The 21,574-nt window shown below is 38.2% G+C and overlaps 4 protein-coding genes and 2 long non-coding RNA genes across 8 annotated transcripts; 2 read left to right on the plus strand and 4 right to left on the minus strand.

The window, feature by feature from the left end:
* Positions 1-17: 17 nt before the first annotated feature.
* Positions 18-7,318, minus strand: LOC106652694 (tripartite motif-containing protein 45-like). Of its 3 annotated transcripts, none has more exons than XM_014371797.1 (5): positions 7,243-7,318; positions 1,685-2,408; positions 673-1,596; positions 452-586; positions 18-376 (listed from the first exon to the last, which is right to left on the minus strand). In XM_014371797.1, exons 2-5 carry the CDS (start codon positions 2,118-2,120, stop codon positions 246-248), a joined length of 1,626 nt encoding a protein of 541 aa, XP_014227283.1. In that variant the 5' UTR covers positions 2,121-2,408; positions 7,243-7,318; the 3' UTR covers positions 18-245. The 3 variants fall into 3 exon arrangements, with proteins under 3 accessions (XP_014227283.1, XP_014227282.1, XP_014227281.1); XM_014371796.1 differs by lacking the exon at positions 7,243-7,318 and adding an exon at positions 3,599-3,713; XM_014371795.1 differs by lacking the exon at positions 7,243-7,318 and adding an exon at positions 3,490-3,713.
* Positions 7,319-8,095: 777 nt separating this feature from the next.
* Positions 8,096-9,269, minus strand: LOC106652692 (40S ribosomal protein S5-like). The gene is made up of 2 exons (XM_014371791.2): positions 9,182-9,269; positions 8,096-8,819 (listed from the first exon to the last, which is right to left on the minus strand). Exon 2 carries the CDS (start codon positions 8,804-8,806, stop codon positions 8,150-8,152), a length of 657 nt encoding a protein of 218 aa, XP_014227277.1. The 5' UTR covers positions 8,807-8,819; positions 9,182-9,269; the 3' UTR covers positions 8,096-8,149.
* Positions 9,270-10,099: 830 nt separating this feature from the next.
* LOC106652713 lies at positions 10,100-12,249 on the minus strand. Its single transcript, XM_023463295.1, has 2 exons — positions 11,026-12,249; positions 10,100-10,949 (listed from the first exon to the last, which is right to left on the minus strand). Exons 1-2 carry the CDS (start codon positions 12,101-12,103, stop codon positions 10,384-10,386), a joined length of 1,644 nt encoding a protein of 547 aa, XP_023319063.1. The 5' UTR covers positions 12,104-12,249; the 3' UTR covers positions 10,100-10,383.
* A 1,514-nt stretch (positions 12,250-13,763) lies between these two features.
* On the minus strand, positions 13,764-15,996 carry LOC111694589. The gene is made up of 2 exons (XM_023463296.1): positions 14,675-15,996; positions 13,764-14,598 (listed from the first exon to the last, which is right to left on the minus strand). The coding sequence occupies exons 1-2, from the start codon at positions 15,744-15,746 to the stop codon at positions 14,033-14,035; spliced, it is 1,638 nt and encodes a 545-aa protein (XP_023319064.1). The 5' UTR covers positions 15,747-15,996; the 3' UTR covers positions 13,764-14,032.
* A 112-nt stretch (positions 15,997-16,108) lies between these two features.
* LOC106652728 lies at positions 16,109-16,622 on the plus strand. The gene is made up of 3 exons (XR_001339387.1): positions 16,109-16,174; positions 16,279-16,439; positions 16,545-16,622. It is a non-coding gene; the product is annotated as an uncharacterized LOC106652728 (long non-coding RNA).
* Positions 16,623-17,032: 410 nt separating this feature from the next.
* LOC106652729 lies at positions 17,033-17,709 on the plus strand. Its single transcript, XR_001339388.1, has 3 exons — positions 17,033-17,232; positions 17,319-17,464; positions 17,553-17,709. It is a non-coding gene; the product is annotated as an uncharacterized LOC106652729 (long non-coding RNA).
* The last annotated feature ends 3,865 nt before the right edge of the window (positions 17,710-21,574 follow it).

Here is a 21,574-nt window from a genome sequence, read left to right on the forward strand (position 1 = left end):
ATAATAACGCGTTAAGCTCTTTTTTAGTTTTTAATAATATATAGTTATTCTCTAGGAACAGAATTTATAGTTTCACTAGGTATTGTTAAATTTTTGTACATAAAATCAATTGAACGATGCGTCCACGCACTCGATTCGAATTTTTTTTTTCTCCACCTTTGTACTTGAATTCGCACGAATTCAGCGATTAATAAATAGGTTCATAAAAAAATAAATCTGTGATACGTAACATCCATCTCGCAGCCTCAGATGATCAATTTGTAGGTACACCTGCGCGGCGAGAGGCAAGTGCCGTCGCGCGTCGTTGAGCCGCAGCAGGACCAGTGACGCTCGCCCGGATGGCCCGAGTGGCCGTGACCGCAGCCTCTGTAACCACCTGGAACATTGGACAGGCAGAGTGACTTCAAGTATATGTAGTTAAAAAAAAAATGAGATCTTGGCCGCCTTTTACCTGGCATCGTTCCGCCGCAGGCGCAAGCGACGTCCTTCTTGCCTCCGCTCGAGCAGAAGGTGCAGCAGTGAAAGATCCCGCTGTGCATCGTCGTTGTGTTGGTTGTCGCGCTCTTGACTCGATCGCTGCGTCCATCTGCAAGTCGGGGCCAAGAATGAGCAGTCGGAAAACTGACGAAACCAAGAGGTATCGAGATATTTAATTATCTACGTGACGCCTACCGGGAGCATCGCTGTCGTCGACGTCGAGCCCGAGGAATCTCAGCCTCTTGAGTATAATCCGCTTGAGGCTGAGTATCTCGACGACCGATCCGTTGGCCAGCAGATCTTCGGCGATGAATATCGCCTCCATCAGATACTTGGCCCTCTTGAGCCTCGAGTACTCCAGTATCCTCTGTCGGGCCTCGCGCGACTGCGTCGACGCGCTCGATCGACTCCTCTGCTCCGGAGGACTCTTCGTCGTCGTCGTCGTTCGCTGCTGCCATCCGTCCTTCAGAACGAAGTCGAGAGCCGCCTGGCCGGCTGAGCCGTGCTCGCGTTGGCGCTCGGTCTCGCGCAGCAGCAGCAGCTCCAGGAGGCGGCGAGCCTCGCCGAGGGCCGCCTCGAGGCGCAGCCTCGCACGCGCCCCGGCCCGCGAGGCGTCCTCGGCCGCGTGGCCCCGGTGCGCCGGCGTCCACATGCACTCCTTGCAGGTGGCCCGCTTGCAGGCCAGACAGTGATACCTGAGCGAGTGCGCCGGGTGCTCGAGGCAGACGGCCAGCCGCCTGATGCGCTTGGCCTGCCAGAGCGGCCGGACCGCGCCCTCCTGGTGCTCGTGCTGGGCGCCGCACTCGTCGCAGAAGTTGCACAGGCAGCGCGAGCAGTGCTGGGTCGCCTGGCGCTCTTGGGGACAGGCGTCGCAGCAGATGGCCCGCTGCGACAGTCGGCGGCGCACCGCGTAGATCACCAGCCGGTGCTGGAGCGAGTAGTGCGGCGGCGGCGGCGACTGGCCCGAGCCGTGACGAGGTAGGGGATGCTCGCAGCGGGGACAGCCCTCGGGCCGTCGTCGTCGCTGGCCCGATTTCAGGCTCCTCGACGAGCCGCTCGCCCGCAGCCGCAGCCGACTGTATAAGTGGTGCTCCCCGTCGTCGTCGTCGTCGTCGTCACCTGTCACAATCAAGCGCACGAGTCATCATCGGTACATAATTTACAAAAAAAAGAAAGAAATAAGGGGGTCAAGCTCGAGCGGCTATACCGTAATAATGCTTGCTCATGAACTCGTTGACGCAGGCGCTGCAGACCGAGTGCAGGCAGGGCAGCAACCTCGGCTCCTCCATTTTGCCGCCGCACCTCGGGCACCAGAAGTCCTGCTCGCGCAGCTGATCGTGGACGGAGCTCGGCCTCGGCTTGACTCTCCGTCTGACCTGCGTTGCTGCCGCCGCTATCGAGCCCCGATCCACCGTCGCGTACTCGTTGTCGTCGCGACGGTCTTGGCTGCCGTTGGCGTCGACGCGCGTCTTCTTCGAGTTTCGTCGGCACTTCCAGCTGCCGAATATAAAGCCGTCCTTACTGTTGTTGCTGTTGTTGTTGCATACGTCGCTGACGCTGCGATTGAGCTTCTTCTTGATCGACGACAGGGCGGCGGAAGCAGATCGATCGTCATCGTCGTTGCCTCGAGCCTTCGCGTCCATCGGTATTTTACGCCAATTATAGCGATTGTATTGCGCGATTAAATAGGGTCTGTGGAAATGAGAACAGCTCGAGAATCAACGCGAGAGTCGATCGTCCGACGAGTCCCACCGATGTCGCTCGTGATCAGAGCCCTGGTGGCGATGGCGATACTCGTCGCTCGCACCCTCGACTCGCCTCGTAGCGCTGACGATCACGGCGATTTCTCTCATCTTCCTCGCTGTTTCGCGCGTGACCACGCAATTCAACCTACTCGTATCGGATGGAGTTCGTGCAGCTGCGCTCGATCTCTGCGAGAGAAGAAAAATATTTACTTATGGCGAGTTACGACTACTATATTACGCATACACACGTATACACGCGTGACGCGTGCGTTTCTATACATATGGGCTATATAGAGTTGTAATTTGATTTTTCATATTTTATTCTGCTTTCCAAGAGTGAATAAGAAATGATTGAAACATGATTTTTTATTTAAAATTTGATGTCAAAAATCATATTCATAAACTCCAAGTACCTTAATTTCAAAATTTCAGCCCCAGTGGCAAAAATAAACATGTTCGTATCCAGCAATATGGCCAATATTGTAATATTTTCTTCTTTAAATCCAAATACAACTTCTGATAAATTTTGGTCATCGGCAGACAAACAGACTTCATTACTAACCTTCATATGTGTCAAGAATAGAAGAAATCTAGTGAAAAATCATGTTTTATTGGAACATATGAAGGACAATAATGAAGTCTGTTTGTCTGCCAACTACCAAAATTTATCAATAGTTGTATTTTGTTGTATCGATGAACATATTATTTTTGCTACTGAGGCTGAAATTTAGAAATTAAGGTACTTAGAGTTTATGAATATGATTTTTGACATCAAATTTGAATTCCTCATCAAATGTTACATAAAAAATCATGTTTCAATTTCTTTTTCATATTCACCTTTGGGAAGCAGAATTAAATATGAAAAATCAAAACAAAAAGAGGGGGGGACAGTTGACGCGATATAGCCCATATACATGCACGCACGATGTTATCTTTAGAATCTATATCCAAGCGAAATAACTCGGACACGCGCCCGTATTCGTGCGCGTTATACATATAGGTATACGAGTGCAGTGCCGAGTGCAGCGTTGTATACGTGTGCTGCTGCGAGAAAGATTTGCGCTTGAAATAAAGCTTTCGCAGGCGCGTTCTCTCGAGTCGCGACGACATATGTACGTGGGGAAAAAAATTACTAATAATAACGATAAATGGTTCGCGGGCTTGCGCGCGAACCCGAGCGAGCGAGCGATCGGCGATGATCGTTGAATTACATGCAACTGTTCCCATTTGTGGATTGATATTCGCAAGGCGTCGAATCATCACTTACGGCGAAATTCCTCGAGTCTCACGAGTGTGCTGTATACACAGATATATAAATATGTAGCTTTTGTACGCGCGCACACACACGCCTACACACTCGGAATATTTTTTCTCACTTTAATTGCGAAATCAATTGGAAAGGATTATAGTCGTCGTCGTCGTCGTCGATATCGTCGACAAATTCGAGGTATATCGCACATACGAGCCCGTCGCGAGCTTTAACCGCGCGCAAGCACGAAGCCCGACTGACCCTTCGCGCGATGATTTTTCTCTCTGCTGCACGAGCGACGGTATATATACGCATGAGCTGGTGTCCGTGCGTGCAGCTCGCGCGAATTGACACTCGCACGAGAGCCAGATTTAGCAGAAGACGCGATTCGCAGGTTGGACGCTGGAAGAAGCAGTCGGTAAAAACTTAGCTCTCTCATCCGTAAGTAAATTCCCACCGATTTCTACATTTTCGTTCGTTGATGCAGGCATAAACTGCCACACAACTAAATACATTCCTAAACATACATGCTTAATAACTTCGACCCCCCAAATATTTCTAATTAAATACATATAATTCCACTCTAATAACATTAACCTCAAAAGTACTTGTAACAAAGGAAAAAAAAAAAGGGNGCTCCAATCAACAACGCCACCCTATCAAAAACTCCAAATCCTCCTCCTCACCATGGTGGAACGAGGAGTGTACGTCTCTTGCTGCTGAAAGAAGAAGTCTTGCTAAAAAATTCCTCAATGATCCGACACCTGAAAACTTAAAACTCCTAAAAATAAATGAAAAATCAACCAAAAAGAAATTTGCTGAAATCAAAAAAACATCATTTCAGAATTATATAGAATCCAAACTATCTAAGGATACTGACATGTCAGAAATTTGGAAAACTATTAACAAATTCAAAGGAAAACATATTAACAACCATAATATCAACGACTTGGAAACACAAGCAAATGCAAGGAAATTCATACAAGAATACTGTGCGCACACACCCCTGGAACCTCCAAACTTCCAAGAAAACTCTTCTGGAGTGAACAATGACACAGAATACATAGATGCACAAATTTCACTTGAAGAATTCACTGCAGCTATTGAATCCTCAGCAAAAAACTCCTCTCCAGGCATAGATCAAATCACCTACTCTATGCTGAAACAGGCTCCTCCTAATCTTATAAAATTACTGTTAAAATCTATAAACAATCATCTTGATAAGTATCAAATACCAAAAGATTGGAAATCCTCACTAGTAATACTGATACCCAAAAACTCAAATAAAAAATTTAGACCTATCACTTTAGCATCATGTATCCTTAAAACTACAGAAAAGGTTCTAAACGCCAGACTGCTCCACTATGTAGAAAAACATAACATTCTACCAGAATCGCAGTATGGATTCAGGAAAAATAGGTCGTGCTCACTAGCACTGGCAAAGCTAGTTACCCACATATACTCAGCTTTCAACAAAGACTCCCATCTAATATGCGTTTCACTAGATATAAAATCTGCATTTGACAACATAGTACCTACTTACCTTTTAAAAATTCTCAATGAAATTGGTATCCCCCTAAAACTCAAAAAATTTATCAATAACATAACAGAAAATAGGAAACTATTCTTCAAACTTGCAAACGGTATTGAAGGCCCTTACACTAAAAACATAGGCACACCTCAAGGTAACGTCCTAAGCCCTACGTTATACAACCTATACATCCTTGAGCTATCCAAATCAATAAAACCTCCCATTCAGCTACTTCAGTATGCTGATGACACTCTTGTGTTATTAGAAACAGAGGACATTACAGAAGGAATAAACTTAATAGAAAAAGCCCTTAAAAAAATCAACACCTACTTTCAAAACATTCACCTTACCTTGTCAGCGGAGAAAACCCAATTTATAATCTTCTCTAAAACTAATACTAATATCAACTTACAACCAACAATTAACTTTAACAACAGCATAATCAAACCCTCCAAAACTATTAAATATCTTGGCCTCTATCTAGACAATCAGCTAGACTGGACAGCACACTATAATTGCATAATAAAAAAAGCTACAAAGCAGCTGAACATACTGAGAGTCCTCAGAGCAACTTGGTGGGGAGGACACCCTCAAATTCTAATGATTGTCTATAAAGCCCTCATCAGAAGCACCATGGAATACAATATGTTCCTAACATTCACAAGCAAGAAACTAACAGAAAAAATACAGAAAATTCAAAATCAGGGCATCAGGCTGGCAGCTGGGTACAGAGTATCCACTGCCCTGAATGTAATTCATGGAGAGACCCACACTCCTTACATTCAAACAAGAATAAGTCACCTAGCCAATAATTTTATTCTAAAATCATTATCATCCGAGAACCATACTATAATCTCAGACATTAAAGATCTAATTAAAATGCTCAATGAGAAAGACGTACACAAAATCAAACTACAACTCCCAATACTAAAAGCATACATTAAAGTCACAAACATCTGTGAAAACCGTATGCACGCAAACGCACACCCTATTCCTTATGATTATGACTACTCCCAACTCATACACAAACTAGACATAGATCTTAATTCTGGCAGACTTCTCCAGAAGTCCACAGATCCTCAAAAAACCTTTCAGGATATATTTAAAAATGAACTTCAACACACAACACAAGTATACACAGACGGGTCAAAAATGGATGAAGGAGAAGCAACCGGCATAGCCATTTACTTCCCAAATTCCTCCACCAAATACCAATACCAGCTAGATAAAATAACATCAATTTTCACAGCTGAAGCTACTGCCATATTCATAGCCATAGACATTGCTTATAAACAAAAACTACAGAATCTTACAATTTTCACAGACTCCAAAAGCTCCCTTGAAGCAATCAAAAATTACTCCCCAATAAAAAAATCAAACACATCCCCAATTATTCTTGATATATTACAATATACCTTTAAGCTCATAAACAGCAATCAAAAAATTAAACTAATATGGATTCCCTCACACCACAACATCACCCATAATGAAACAGTCGATAATTTAGCTAAGGAAGCAATAGAGAAAGGATCTATCCTGAGTACAAAACTCCACTACTCAGAGTTCCAAAACCTACTTGCACAGAAAACCAAAGAAATACATAATTATCAAATTAAAGAAGAAGCTAAATACAAAGGCACCAAGTACTTTGACCACTTCTTTAAAGAGAATGCAGCCAAACCATGGTTTGCAAATCACAACTCCCTACGATACCACATAGTTACAATAAACAGACTAAGAGCTAATCATTACTCATTAGCTGAAAGTCTGTTTAGAAAAAACATGGTCGAGTCTCCAGAGTGTAGCTGTGGAGCTCCCTCTGAAGACATCGATCATGTAATTTTCGAATGTAACAAATACTCTAACGAGAGAAAGACACTAAATGCAAAAATAAAACTTCACTGCCAAAACACTCAAACCATACCACCCACTACAGTACAAGATATTCTTAAACATCCAACAAGTCCAATCACAAAATTCATGACAGAATTCCTTAAAAAATGTAAACTAAATTTATAAACTACTGTTCAAAAATAAAACAATTAATATATAAATAAGTAAAAATAAAAAAAATATATATATATATATATCTAAACGTTGCATTTAATAGAATCATTTACTGCCTGCATCAACAAACACGCGCATTAAAAGTTAGTCTGCTATCTTGGTAAATTAAAAACCTGCTACTTCCAACGATTCATCGCAGCGACATCTAAGTCCAAAAATAGTAATAAACTGACGAAAATACACATATGAAATGTGGCAGACCGGAGATTACAGTACACAAGTGATCCCAAGGCCAGAATAAAAAGAAGAAGAAGAAGAAGCAGAAGACGCGCGCGCGAAACTCGAGGCGAGAGAAGCAGCTTTCGCCTTTCTGGTGCTGAGGCACTATATATATACAGTATATGTCATGCATTGGGAGCAGAAGACGAGATCGGCAGGAGAGCGCTTATTCGGTTTCGACCGACCACGTTCACGAGCTTTTTTATCGTGCGAACGAGCGAGCTTTCGCAATTTCGCGCGGAGCCGCGTCTAAATAGCGTCGTGCGCTTATTCAGCCGAGCAGATGATCCATTGGCCAAACGATTTCAGAAGTTCTGTCCGCGAGGTGAATATGAATCTGGAATCGCGCGTAGGTGGTAACGCGTCAATTGGAATGATTCGACGACTTTGTTCGGCGAATTCAATGATTTACGAGCCGGACTCGATTCGCACGAGCCGAATTTGACGTAACTGCAGCTGCGGTGCTTACAGTTTTATTGATTTGGTTTTTTTTTTCTTCGTTACCATGTAGAATTGTACTTTTCTTGCGTAGGTACCGCTGGTGCTATGTATGGACAAACCGTTCAATCACGTTCATGTTTAATTTTTCCGTAAGTGAATTTCTGATTGGTGAATATTACAACAGATAGTAAATAGTTTTACTGCTATCCTGAAAAAATATGGAATATAGTATGAAACTGTTTTTTTTTTAATTCGAGAAAGTAATTTTCCATCTTACTTTGATGAAAATGTGATTATAATTGTAAAAAGTTCTGACTCTCTGGATTATATAAATGACAATGTGATTTCGAATTGATTACGAATGAATTCTTTTGATAAAAATTAATTTTATTAACTATAATACAGTTATAGATGTCTTGTTTAACGGTTGGATTTGGCAACACGTTCCAATTCATCCTTCTTTTTGATGGCATAAGAATTAGAACTTCCCTTAGCAGCATTGATCAGCTCGTCGGCTAAGCATTCAGCGATTGTTTTGATGTTTCTGAATGCAGCTTCACGGGCACCGGTGCACAACAGCCAAATAGCTTGGTTGACTCTTCTAAGAGGGGAGACATCCACAGCCTGACGACGGACAGTACCGGCTCTACCAATTCTGGTGGAGTCTTCTCTGGGTCCAGAGTTGATGATAGCAGAAACCAATATCTGAAGAGGAGCCTCTCCAGTCAGGAGGTAGATGATTTCGAATGCGTGCTTGACGATTCTGCAAGCCATCAATTTCTTTCCATTGTTGCGTCCGTGCATCATCAGAGAGTTGGTCAAACGTTCAACAATGTTGCACAGTGCCTTACGGAATCTCTTCTGTGCATAACGTCCAGCAGAGTGGGGTAGAAACCTGGCATTCTTCTCTTTGACAGAGATGTAATCCTGGAGTGACATATCGTTGACCTGAACATCCTCAGAGGACCATTTGCCAAAAAGTTTGATTTCTGGCATTGCATCAGCATGATGCACTGCTGGTGCAGATGCAACTGCATTGGAGGCTGCATCAACCTCGGCGTCCCAGTTTTCACTCATGTTTGAATTTTAACTGTAAAAAAAATATGAGATGAAGAGAATTTATTTTGAATGATTATTTAGAGGATATTAATGCAACGAGCAGAGCCATTCTGTTCGAAAATAAGCAGACACTTCATTTCACTAGATTCACAAAAAAGTAAACACAAGGTAAAGTATTAGCAATAACTGAAAATAAATTGTTATGCAAAGCCTGTTCATGCCGGGTCAGCTCATTACGTTGGATCACTAACATTGACGAAACACGAGTAAACAATCATAAACCATCTTATCGTCTGCAAAGTTTCAACAAAACAACACCTCTCGTGCTAAACAATTTTTCGTTTTCAACGAACAGGTTTTTTATTTAAAAAAAAAGAAGTAACATAAACCTACCACGTGAACGGCACGGAGACGAAAGAGAGAAATTCTTACGGCATAGGTTATGAACTCATACACGATAAAATTATCCTGGTGTACCGACAGCGCCAGCGAATCTTCGAATCGCGCACCGCGCACGAGTGACGAGACATAGACTAATCGCCTCGTGACACTGTGGCGCTTCATTCGAATTTCGTACTTACTCGCGAGTAGACGAGTTGCAATTATACATTTTTTCAGGTGTTTTTTCTTCAACCGATGAAGCTTCAGGGGTAAATTTGAATAAATAGATTAAAAGTAGCTTTATAAACATTTCCTTTTAAGCCCAAATGAGAATGATGTTTTACGCACCATGCAGAAAGATGCACGAAATTGTTGAGTTTATAATTTTTAAAAGACTATCAACGATTAGTATAAATTTTGCTAATTTAACAGAAAAATAGATATGAGTTACAAAACATAAACCATAAATATTTTACACAGCCAATCCAATAGGTGAAAAAGTATTTGAAATTTGTGATAAAATTTTACAGATGCACATTTATTAATGAATCAATCAGAACTAATAACAATAATAATGAAATTAGAAAAAATGTTGAAGATTCTTTGAAAATCAAAGACCAATAGTGCTTATAATGAAGCAAATAAAAATTCTTAAAGAGTAAAAAAGTGACATAACAAATTTAGAAATATTACTAAAAAATGAATAAATATTAGACATTCATGAGGCAGATTCAACTTACTTAGAGTGAAACGTATAAATAATATATAGACAAAAATTACAAAGTTGGAGTTGTCCTTCCCAACCGTTTGAGTACAATCTTAGATAGAGGGATTAATGGAGACATGTTAATAAAGCCTGGTCGATACATGCTGTGTTATGGTGATGACTTGTGGATCAATATGGAAAATGATTTCTCATAGACACATAAATTTCAATTTTTAGTTCTTTTATTGAAATGAATTATGTCTTAGACGTAACAATATAATTTACAAAAAATTACAAATCGTTTGGGCATTAAATTAGGTTGACTGATAAATAGTTTAATCCCTTCTGACATGACTGTCTATAAGTTGTTAGCATCACAGATAAGCAAATACGCAAACATATGGTACAGAGATTCGTTTAGTTGCTCGTCAAGATAAAAAAATAATTCTCTCTTATTGAAATATTGGGAGCATAATAAATAAATTTTATTATAAGTATTCTATAAAACTTAAGTAGGAATGTCTCCCAAAAATCTTTTATCTTTATCTTTAGTATGTTTGTAAAATTGCACTAATTCCTCGTAATCCATATGTTCTGCAACTAGGCGACAGGCAGTATAAGGTAGATTCAATTTACAGTAATCAGTCATGAAAAGATCAGCTGCAAATAGTTCTAACTGTAGCCTGACATAAATGTTTGCTATGTGTCTTTTTATAATGATGTTGATCCAAGTATGAGATAAATCAACCAATGGTGGGACACGCCAATTCTTAATATTTTTTAATATCTCGACACTCTCATCTAAGTCTTTATCGCTACAAAACTCATAGAGTGAGATGTCGTCGCTTAGCATAATATCTTTGAGTTTCTCAGCTTCGCTGTTCCAAACAAGTTGGATATCTCTAGAAATCATGTTGATGAGTCGACCACCGATAGTATAGTATTGTTTTCTTATTTTCTTCACTTGTTCTTCAAAAAAATCATCAATTTCTTGACTTGGAACAAGGATAAGCTTCAGATGAATAAAATAGTTATACACAATCGGGTAGAGAGCAGTCAAATCTTCTGTAGGCCCTAAACGTATTGGCAAAGAAAAATTAATCATCAGAGAATAAAAGTTATATTGTTTGGGTAATATGAAGTTACTTACTAGTATATTCGGGTATCAGATGGTAAGTGTCGTCGCCTCGAACTGCCTCGAAACATTTAATCATCTTGAATCTGGTGTGTAAGCTCATTCGATAATCAGCCGACTGCAACAATTGTACCATCTCAATGATGTTAAGTGTCAGTGGATAGTTTTTCAATTCGATCAATGTGAATTCTGCGCTGAACATTTTATCCTCGTTCAAATTGTCAAGACTCGCGCCGTAAGCCAGAAGCGACTTGACAAGCTGCACATCAAAACGAGATACGGCCAAATCCAAAGGACTATTACCATCACGATTGCGAGTTTCCAAAATCGCCCCATGATCAACGAGCATTTGAACTATTGTATCTACTGGTCGTCGATAATCGCAAAATCTGGAAGCGTTGGTGCATTCGCAAAGACACAGCTTTGCGAGGGCGTGAAGAGGTGTCGACTTCTCCACGTCCTGTTTGTTTGGATCGGCCCCGTGTTTCAATAAAATCTCTACTATTTTTTCGCGTCTGTACTGGACTGCAATATGCAACGCTGAATACTTGTATGAGTCGAGATTGACGTCCACGCCTTGTCTCAGGAGTAGATTCACTGCTGTCACGTTGCCGGACATGCAGGCCGCGTGTAAATATGTGTAACCATAATCGTCACTCAAGTTTTCCCGTGGATTCTTCAAAAAATATTCCATGACCTCCAGGACTTTTCCTCTTGGGTCAGAGGTTGAATTATTTATCCCGTATACTACCTCAGCCAAATAATGAAGAGCAGACATTCCATCTATGAATCTAACATCGTGTATTTTAAGCTCGTTTGCCTCGATCAGTTTTATCATTTTCAAATCACGTTGTTCCAAAGCAAATTGTAAAAAATATTCTTTATTTTTAACACTAGGAAATAAACTTGTACAGTTCATCAAATCTGTCACAACTCTTGTCAATAATTCTTCCTCGTTTTCTTCACATTTGGACCAAAGTTCAAGTACTTCGCAAAACTTGTTGAGTCGCGCGTCACCTATTACTTCTTCCAAATCGTTTTTTATGTCTCGAAAGCGATGTAAGTATTCATCGTCATCATCAAATAATGACATTTTGAATGAACTGTTAATAAAACTAACTACCTTGATGAGGAATGACGAGTATCGCCCGATACACTGTACAATTAATTCTAGCAACGACCACGTGTTCGAAGACAGTAACGCACATAAAAGTCTTCACAAGCATGCACTACCACTTAAAATACATAGCGACGGCGGCATGCGTCTGTAATCAGCTTCTGCGCAGAAGAGCGATGCTATACTTGCGCTACTGCTGAGTGCTGACTGCACGACTAGACCGTTCACCGTAGACGTCCGAATTCCAAAAAGAATTCAAGCAGCTCTCAAAACTGACGCCCAAAGGAATCGCGCGATTCAAAATTTTAAAAATAAATATCTGAAAATTCTAATGAAAATGTTTAAAAAATATTAATTAAAATGTAAAGTTGGTTATGTAGAGTAAACAAATTTGAATTGGACCGCGAATGAGAGAACTGCGAATAAAGAATTTATTCCGGGAATACGGAGATCCTACTGTATTTCATCAAATTGTTTTGTGTAAAGTTGAACTTTATAATAAGCCCTTTTTTAGTTTTTAATAATATATAGTTATTCTCTAGGAACAGAATTTATAGTTTCACTAAGTTATTGTTAAATTTTTGTACGTAAAATCAATTGAACGATGCCGAGCCCGAGGAATTTCAGCCTCTTGAGTATATAATCCGCTTGAGGCTGAGTATCTCGACGACCGATCCGTTGGCCAGCAGATCGTCGGCGATGAATATCGCCTCCATCAGATACTTGGCCCTCTTGAGCCTCGAGTACTCCAGTATCCTCTGTCGGGCCTCGCGCGACTGCGTCGACGCGCTCGATCGACTCCTCTGCTCCGGAGGACTCTTCGTCGTCGTCGTTCGCTGCTGCCATCCGTCCTTCAGAACGAAGTCGAGAGCCGCCGCCGCCTGGCCGGAGCCGTGATCGCGTTGGCGCTGAGTGATAAAGCGCAAGTGATGAAGCTTCAGAAGTAAATTTGAAAAAATAGATTAAAAGTAGCTTTATAAACATTTCTTTTTAAACCCAAATGAGAATGATGTTTTAAGCACCAAGCAGAAAGATGCACGAAATTGTTGAGTTTATAATTTTTAAAAGACTATCAACAATTAGTATAAATTTTGCTAATTTAACAGAAAAATAGATATGAGTTACAAAACATAAACCATAAATATTTTACACAGCCGATCCAATAGGTGAAAAAGTATTTGAAATTTGTGATGAAATTTTACAGATGCACATTTATTAATGAACCAATCAGAACTAATAACAATAATAATTAAATTAGAAAAAATGTTGAAGATTCTTTGCAAATCAAAGACCAATAGTGCTTATAATGAAGCAAATAACAATTTTTAAAGAGTAAAAAAGTGACATAACAAATTTAGAAATATTACAATCAGATTTTATATTGCATATAAACTTCAAGAATTTGGTCTATTAGGCATTCATGAAGCAGATTCAACTTACTTAGAGTGAAACGTATAAATAATATATAGACAACAATTACAAAGTTGGAGTTGTCCTTCCCAACCGTTTGAGTACAATCTTAGATAAAGGGATTAATGGAGACATGTTAATAAAGCCTGGTCGATACATGCTGTGTTATGGTGATGACTTGTGGATCAATATGGAAAATGATTTCTCATAGACACATAAATTTCAATTTTTAGTTCTTTTATTGAAATGAATTATGTCTTAGACGTAACAATATATATGTACAAAAAATTACAAATCGTTTTGGCATTAAATTGGGTTGACTGAAAAATAGTCTGATCCCTTCTGGCACGACTGTTCACAAGTTGTTAGCATCACAAAAAAGCAAATACGCAAACATATGATACAGAGATTCATTTAGTTGCTCATCAAGATAAAAAATAATTCTCTCTTATTGAAATATTGGGAACATAATAAATAAATTTTATTATAAGTATTCTATAAAACTTGAGTAGGAATGTCTCCCAAAAATCTTTCATCTTTATCATTAGTATGTCTGTACAAATGCAGTAATTCCTCGTAACTCATATGTTCGACAACTAGGCGACAGGCAGTATAAGGTAGATTCAATTTACAGTAATCAGTCATGAAAAGATCAGCTGCAAATAGTTCTAACTGTAGCCTGACATAAATGGTTGCTATGTGCCTTTTTATAATGATGTTGATCCAAGTATGAGATAAATCATCCAATGGTGGGACACGCCAATTCTTAATATTTTTTAATATCTGGAAACTCTCATCAAAGTCTTTATCAATACAAAACTCATAGAGTGAGATGTCGTCGCTTAGCATAATATCTTTGAGTTTGTCAGCTTCGCTGTTCCAAACAAGATCGATATCTCTAGGAAGTATGTCGTGGATTCCATCGTTTATTCGTCGTATTATTTTCTTCACATGTTCTTTAAAGAAATCATCAACTTCTTGAAATTTCTCAAGTCTAAGCTCGATATAAATAAAATAGTTATACACAATTGGGTAGGAAGCAGTAAAATCTTCAGTAGGCCCTAAACATATTAACAAAAAGAAAGTAATCATCAGAGAATAAAAGTTATATTGTTTAGGTAAAATGAAGTTACTTACTAGTATATTCGGGCATCAAATGTTCAGTATCGTCACCTCGAACTGCTTCGAAACATTTAAGCATCTTGAATCTGGTGTGTAAGCTCATTCGATAATCAGCCGACTGCAACAATTGTACCATCTCGATGATGTTCAATGTTAGTGGATAGTTTTTTAATTCGATCGATGAGAACTCTGCGCCGAACATTTTATCCTCGTTCAAATTGTCAAGACTCGCGCCGTGTTTCAAAAGCGATTTGACAAGCTGCACATCGAAACGAGATACCGCCAAATCCAAAGGACTATCACCATGTCGATTGCGAGTTTCCATAATCGCCCCATGATCAACCAGCATTTGAACTATTTTGTCTACTGGTCGTCGATAATCGCAAAATCTGGAAGCGTTGGTGCACTGGCATAAACAGAGTCGAGCGAGTGCGTGAAGAGGTGTCGACTTCTCCACGTCCCGTTTGTTTGGATCGGCCCCGTGTTTCAATAAAATCTCTACTATTTTTTCGCGTCTGTACTGGACTGCAATATGCAACACTGAATACTTGTACGAGTCAAGATTGACATCCACACCTTGGCTCAAGAAAACATTCACTGCTGTCACGTTGCCCGACATGCAGGCCGCGTGGAAATATGTGTAACCATAATCGTCACTCAAGTTTTCCCGTGGATTCTTCAAAAAATATTCCATGACCTCCAGGACTTTTCCTCTTGGGTCAGAGGTTGAATTATTTATCCCGTATACTACCTCAGCCAAATAATGAAGAGAAGACATTCCATCTACGAATCTAACCTCGTTTATTTTAAGCTCGTTTGCCTCAATCAGTTTTATCATTTTCAAATCGCGTTGTTCCAAAGCAAATTTTAAAAAATGTTCTTTAACACTAGGAAATAAACTTGTACAGTTCATCAAATCCATCATAACTCTTGTCAATAATTCTCGCTTATCTTCTTTACATTTAGACCAAATTTCAAGTACTTCGCAAAACTCGTTGAGTCGCGCGTCACCTTTTACTTTTTCCAATTTTTCTTTTACGTCTTGAAAGTGATATAAGTATTCATCGTCATCATCAAATAATGACATTTTGAATGAACTGTTAATAATACTAACTACCCTGGAGAGAAATAACAAGTACCGCACGATACACAGAACAATTAATTCTAGCAACGAGCACGTGTGCAAAGACAGTACCGCACATAGAAGTCTTCTTTTTCCTGGTCTTGTGCTCACTGAAGAGTTTTCCGCACTGCTTTGATTGAACTTGGAGTCGAATATTTTAGATGCTCGAAGTTCGAACTGCTACAGTGCACGTTTTCCAAACTACCGCCACCACTTTACAGAGAGTACTGAGTCGGCTTCCACAATACAACACTGGGACTTGGTATGGGGTTGGGAGCAGCGATGCCAAAGGCAACAGCGAAACAAAATCTGACGGTCGCCGAACCACGAAATTTCAAGATACTTCAGATGTATTTTTTATGAGGGATCGGCATGTAACAGAAACATTTCAAGTGAGAATTTTATCAATGAATTTGATGAAGAATTTGAAGCTCTTTCAAATGGTTACAAAGATACACGCGTTAATATAAATAATAATGAATATGTCATTTGTCAGGTTATTCGCTATACATGTTGAAATATCAAAGCCAATTTCATTATTAGTGCTGAAATCTACAACAACTTGACAGAATTTAGACAACCTAATCAACTGAACAGTTGGAAGCTGAAAAGATAAATTTCACAACGGGAACAGATGATTTGTGTAAACTCTCCAAGGTCAAAAATTTCATTAATTATCAAGTGAACCTGATACTATTGCATGCAGTTGATAAAAAAATGTATGCAAATTACTTTGATCCTAATGCAATACTTTGTATCTAGGCTTTCTAGAAACATAAGTGGAAGGATGCATCTACTGGAATTAGACTTGGATTTTTGGCAAAGAAACCAATGGAGCCGGTGTGCTTGAAGTAAGTGTGCAATAGGCGTATTAGTTAAAATAAACAAACTTTAAGAAAATACATTTTACTATTTACTTATCATAAGAATAATACGTTTTACTGTTGAATTGTATATTTATTATCTAGAGAAAAATAGATCAAGCCTTATTATGTAGTTTAATCCATATTTAAGAGTAAAATTTTGTACCAAATTTATCAATGCCAAAATGCTGTAATTTGACGATTCATTTATAAATTCAAATAATATGTAACATTGTACTCATCAAGTTATTTGATTAGTTATATCGTTTTTATTAGAACGTTATGCTACTGTTGAAATCAATAATATGTTAGTGAAACATTATTAAAAACCAAATATCACAGTAAAATTTTATATCAAAAACTTTATTACAGGTCAAACCAATCTCTGTTGTTGTTGTTGCTGCTGCTGCTGTGGAGCTGCTAGACAGATAGCTTATTTCCTGTTGTATCATTCAGTTGTTGGTTCACTACTTGACTAAAACCAAACAATTGATCTGAGACTACGTGACATTCAATGAATGATAGATATTCTTAAATGAGTTGTTGTGTTACGGAACTGCAAGATCTTGCACTTCTCTCACTTATAAGTTATAAAAATAATATACTTTAAAACCTTAAATTACAATTTTTCTCATTATTTTCTTGATACTATATTATTATTATAAATTTTCAGATGTATTAAGAACTGCCAGATCTTAATCTTCCCAGATGCTGATGAGTGAGTATGCGAGTTGTATCTGGAGGTAATTATGGAATTTAAAAAATTTTGTTTTCTCTCTACCTGTGACTATCAAGGATAAAAAATATAACATTTTTCAGGTACATTTTTTTATCTATATATTTTTTAAAAGAATCGTGTTCTGTTTCATTTTTCCATTTAATTAATACAATACATTCTCTTTTAAAGGGATTGGAAATCAAAAGTCACGTTTTCACCAAAATTGATATCATGACCAAGAAATGGAAAGGAGAGTGCAGAATATTGAAACCATACCCAAATTATAAACTAGTTTGCTAATATATATAATTGGCATCTTTATATTTGTACATTTTCCGTTCGACACTTAGAGATAAATAAATGCATCAATGTGCATGTTTAATGTAATTATAAATGTGATTAATTATTTAGTACAGTCATACATTTTTTTTTAGTAAGTCAAATGAATTTTATGTAAATAAACATTTACAATTTACAAAATGTACATAAATATGTTAATATGTATATTTACATTTATGAATCCGTATACAGCAGGATTACAACATTAAATAATATAAATATTTATTAATATTTATTTTATAATACAATCTAGATTACATATGTAAGTAAAGCTTTATCTTTAAAAATTGTTACTTTCATTCACGAAAATAAGTTTGTTTTTTTACTTATGACAATGCTATAAAAAGTCATTTGAAGAAATATTAATTGTACTCAGAAAATTCAGCACAAACTTTCCTCAATTTTTTTTAGTACAGCTGCATTTACAATATGAACAATTAAAAAAAAAAAAAAAAACACGATGTTTTTTTTAAAATTTTGATTCGATCTACATTTTCGAATCAAAAGAGACCTAATCTGTGGGTCTATCACATATTTTTTGCGTCCATGGGGCATTGACATAAAAGTCCATTAGTTATAAATCGAAATTCAACATGATGCACAACAAAATGGCACCTCGTAAGAAAAACCATGCAAAAAACTTGGTGACTTTTTTTATATGCTAACCAAGCACCTACAAAAAAAACTTTTTCTGGTAAAATTTTTTGGTAAAATTTTTACCAGATTTTCTGGTAAAATTTTTGGATTTTTGATAATGGTCAGAAATCAAAAATACCAAAAATGATCCAAAAAAATCTTTAAAAATTCAGGGGTCTTTTTACGAGGTGCCATTTTGTTGGGCAACATGTTGAATTTCGATATTGTAACTATTGAACTTTAATGTCAATACCCCATGGACGCTAAAAATATGTGTTAGACCCACGGATCAAGTTTCTTTTGATTCTAAAATTTAGATCGAATCAAAATTTTTTTCAAAAAAATAGTTTTTTTTGTTGTTAATAAAATGTGGGAAATTTCGACACTATTTCCATTTTTTTTGTTTTCCGGACTTTGGAGGGGGATATATTATATGATCTGCTTCACCTTCGAGAGCGCTCAGTTCGGTTAATATCACTTCACCGGAAAGTCTTTTTTTTTCTTTTTTTTCTATTAGTTTTTTTACCAATGAAAGCTTAAACAAATAAATCACAATTAATGAATACGATTTTCACTCGATCAAAGTATATTTGATATATTTTGATGAAAAAATATTTATTTTACCACAAGTGGATGTTCTCTCTCTAGTGAGGGTGGAAATTGATTCATTTTTAATTCCTTTTTTACTTTTTCTGCCCTTTCTCCGGACATCAAATCTATCAGGACCACTCCGAGTGAGAAAACATCCACTTTGATATTGTATTTGCTCGTCGTCAATTCAGGTGCCTGGTACGGTGGTGTTCCGACGTCGGGTGTTCTCCTCCCATTTTTTACTACTTTCGTAGCTAACCCAAAATCAGCTAATTTTAGTATTCCACTATCTGCTACTAAAACGTTTGCAGGCTGAAATAAAAAAGTTTATTACTAGTGGCAACGTTCGTTGCTAAGGCTGAGCGAGGTTAGGCGAACGTAACAATAAATTTTAGTTACTAGTTATCGCTAAGCGCGCTTCGCGCGCATATTTAAGATTTTATGAAAAATCTGCAATTTTTGGGTATTTGTAGGGGTTAAAAGACACTTTAGTAAAGTTAAGCTTGAAATCGCGATTCTATTTTTTTATTTCGTTCATGATTATATTCTTAATTTGGCTGTAAATTTATTTCTGAGGCACCTTCAAAGCGTTAGGAGGCTCAAACAATAGGTCTTGAGATGCTTCTAATTATCAGTATTATTTGGAAAATGTTGCAGTATTTTGTGAATGTCCTCACAATAAAAAGCACGTGATCATTAGACGGATGAAAGCAAAAAAAAAATACGAAAAAATTAAATATTTCGAATGTCTCGATACAGAGCTAGGATGCAATATTCCAGTCAAAACCTACGTCATTTTTTAGCTTATTACACACAAAAAAATACCCCGGAGTTTAGGAAAAATTGGTATTTCTCCGAGTGAACCTTAGCTATTAGAAAACTAGAAAAATTGCGATTTTTTCCATTTCTTAGCAAAATTCAAATGGCTCTACAGCAGTTAATTTTGAAGCAATCATAACTTTGAAAAAAGCAAATTAAAGTTCTATTTAAGACTTTTAATTTGACGGGTTTGGATTTTGATTTGCTTGAAAATTGACGGCTACAGAGCCATTTGAATTGTAATGTCACCCTCATTTAGGCAACAAAATTTCAAAAACCTCAGATCCTCCAACAAGCCTCGAAGCGCTTACGATTAAGCAACACACTACGCTTAACCAACTGCCAACAACATACCACACGCGCAACCGAATCTTTGACCGCAATCGTGCTTTGCAAATCGCACCGAGTCACAGATCGGAATTTCGCACCTTCATACGACCGTTATCGAAAGTATCGACCCATATGGTTTTTTCCCAACAAACAAAGAATCTACCTAGCTGCTTCTCGAATATTCGGGAGAGCACCGAAATATTTATGAACATATTAACACAACAAAATAATCCCAGACGTAACAACAAATAAGCTTCGCGCGCAACCACGTTGAGCCGGAGGTGATTAAATAAGCTATCCCCTTTTGCTCCTGTCTTTTTCCAACTACCTTCTCCTATAAATTACCAAGTAATAAATAACATAAATGCAACAGCCAGTCAATGTGAGTGTGAAGCAGAGAGAGATATCTTGACAGTAACAAAGTTAGATAAAATATTTATCTCGTTAAAATCTAAGCTACCATAAATAATATTATCCAAATAAGTTATATTTTATGTAAAAGCCGAGTTCTGGAATATTCGAACATTGGCTCGGACGACCAGAGCAGAGGAAAAGAGAGATACAGCTATTGTTTCGCAGCTAATGAAATCAATAAACATCCTTCAAAAGCAATAAAAGGTGAAACCACCGAAAACGATATAAATATCGCGACATCGAGGCCTCGTCCGTCTACTTGTGTTCCAGCAGCCGGCTAGTGCTAGTGCTCTCTCTCTTCCTCTCTTCAAGCTGCCCTGGCCAAGGTTTTCACCCAGGCACGGTACAGGTTTATATCCAACAATGGAAGTAAACGGATTTGTCAATAATAAGACCCTCTTCGAGTATAAAACTGACCTTCTTTTTCTTCAAACCTACTGCTTCATTATGGTTGCAATATAAATATACATTTTCCTAATGACATCACTGCCGCCCTGGCGATGAACGAGAAATCGTTTCGCCGGGTCGAAAGTGACCCTCGTTCCTACACAACTTAACGATTCGTGAGTCGCCGGTCTCAGCCAACCACCCGGCCTTCGTCCTCTCAATGGACGGAGCTCGAGAGAAGCTCTAAATATCCAAGGCTACGTGAACATTTCGTTCATAAAAATCAAAGTCCCTTTTCGGGACTTTACAGAATATTGCTGTAAAGAAGCGAAAAAAATTAATTTAAATCGAATTTAAAAACCTTCAAGGGACTGGCGGCACGGGTTATCTCAATTTATATGAGCTAAAATTTTGCACAGACTATTTTTTTGGTACATAGATCACTTTTCCGTTTGGTCCGGGCAAAATAAAAAAAAATTTCTTTTTTGCTTCCAGTCTAAAGTATATGGCCGATTCTCTGTGAAATCGAATGGCCAAAAAATTTTTTTTTCTGCAAATATGAAAAACTTGCTGTTCCCGATGTCAGAAATGTCCCCAAATTTTATTAGAATTTTTGGGACCATCTATCACTCTTTTTCAGGGGCCCGAAGTTGGCCATTTTAGAGTTTTTTTGAAATTCATGAAAAATCACAAAT

This window comes from Trichogramma pretiosum, unplaced genomic scaffold, assembly GCF_000599845.2.
Source record: "Trichogramma pretiosum strain Unisexual culture from Peru unplaced genomic scaffold, Tpre_2.0 scaffold155, whole genome shotgun sequence".
Lineage (NCBI taxonomy): Eukaryota > Metazoa > Arthropoda > Insecta > Hymenoptera > Trichogrammatidae > Trichogramma > Trichogramma pretiosum.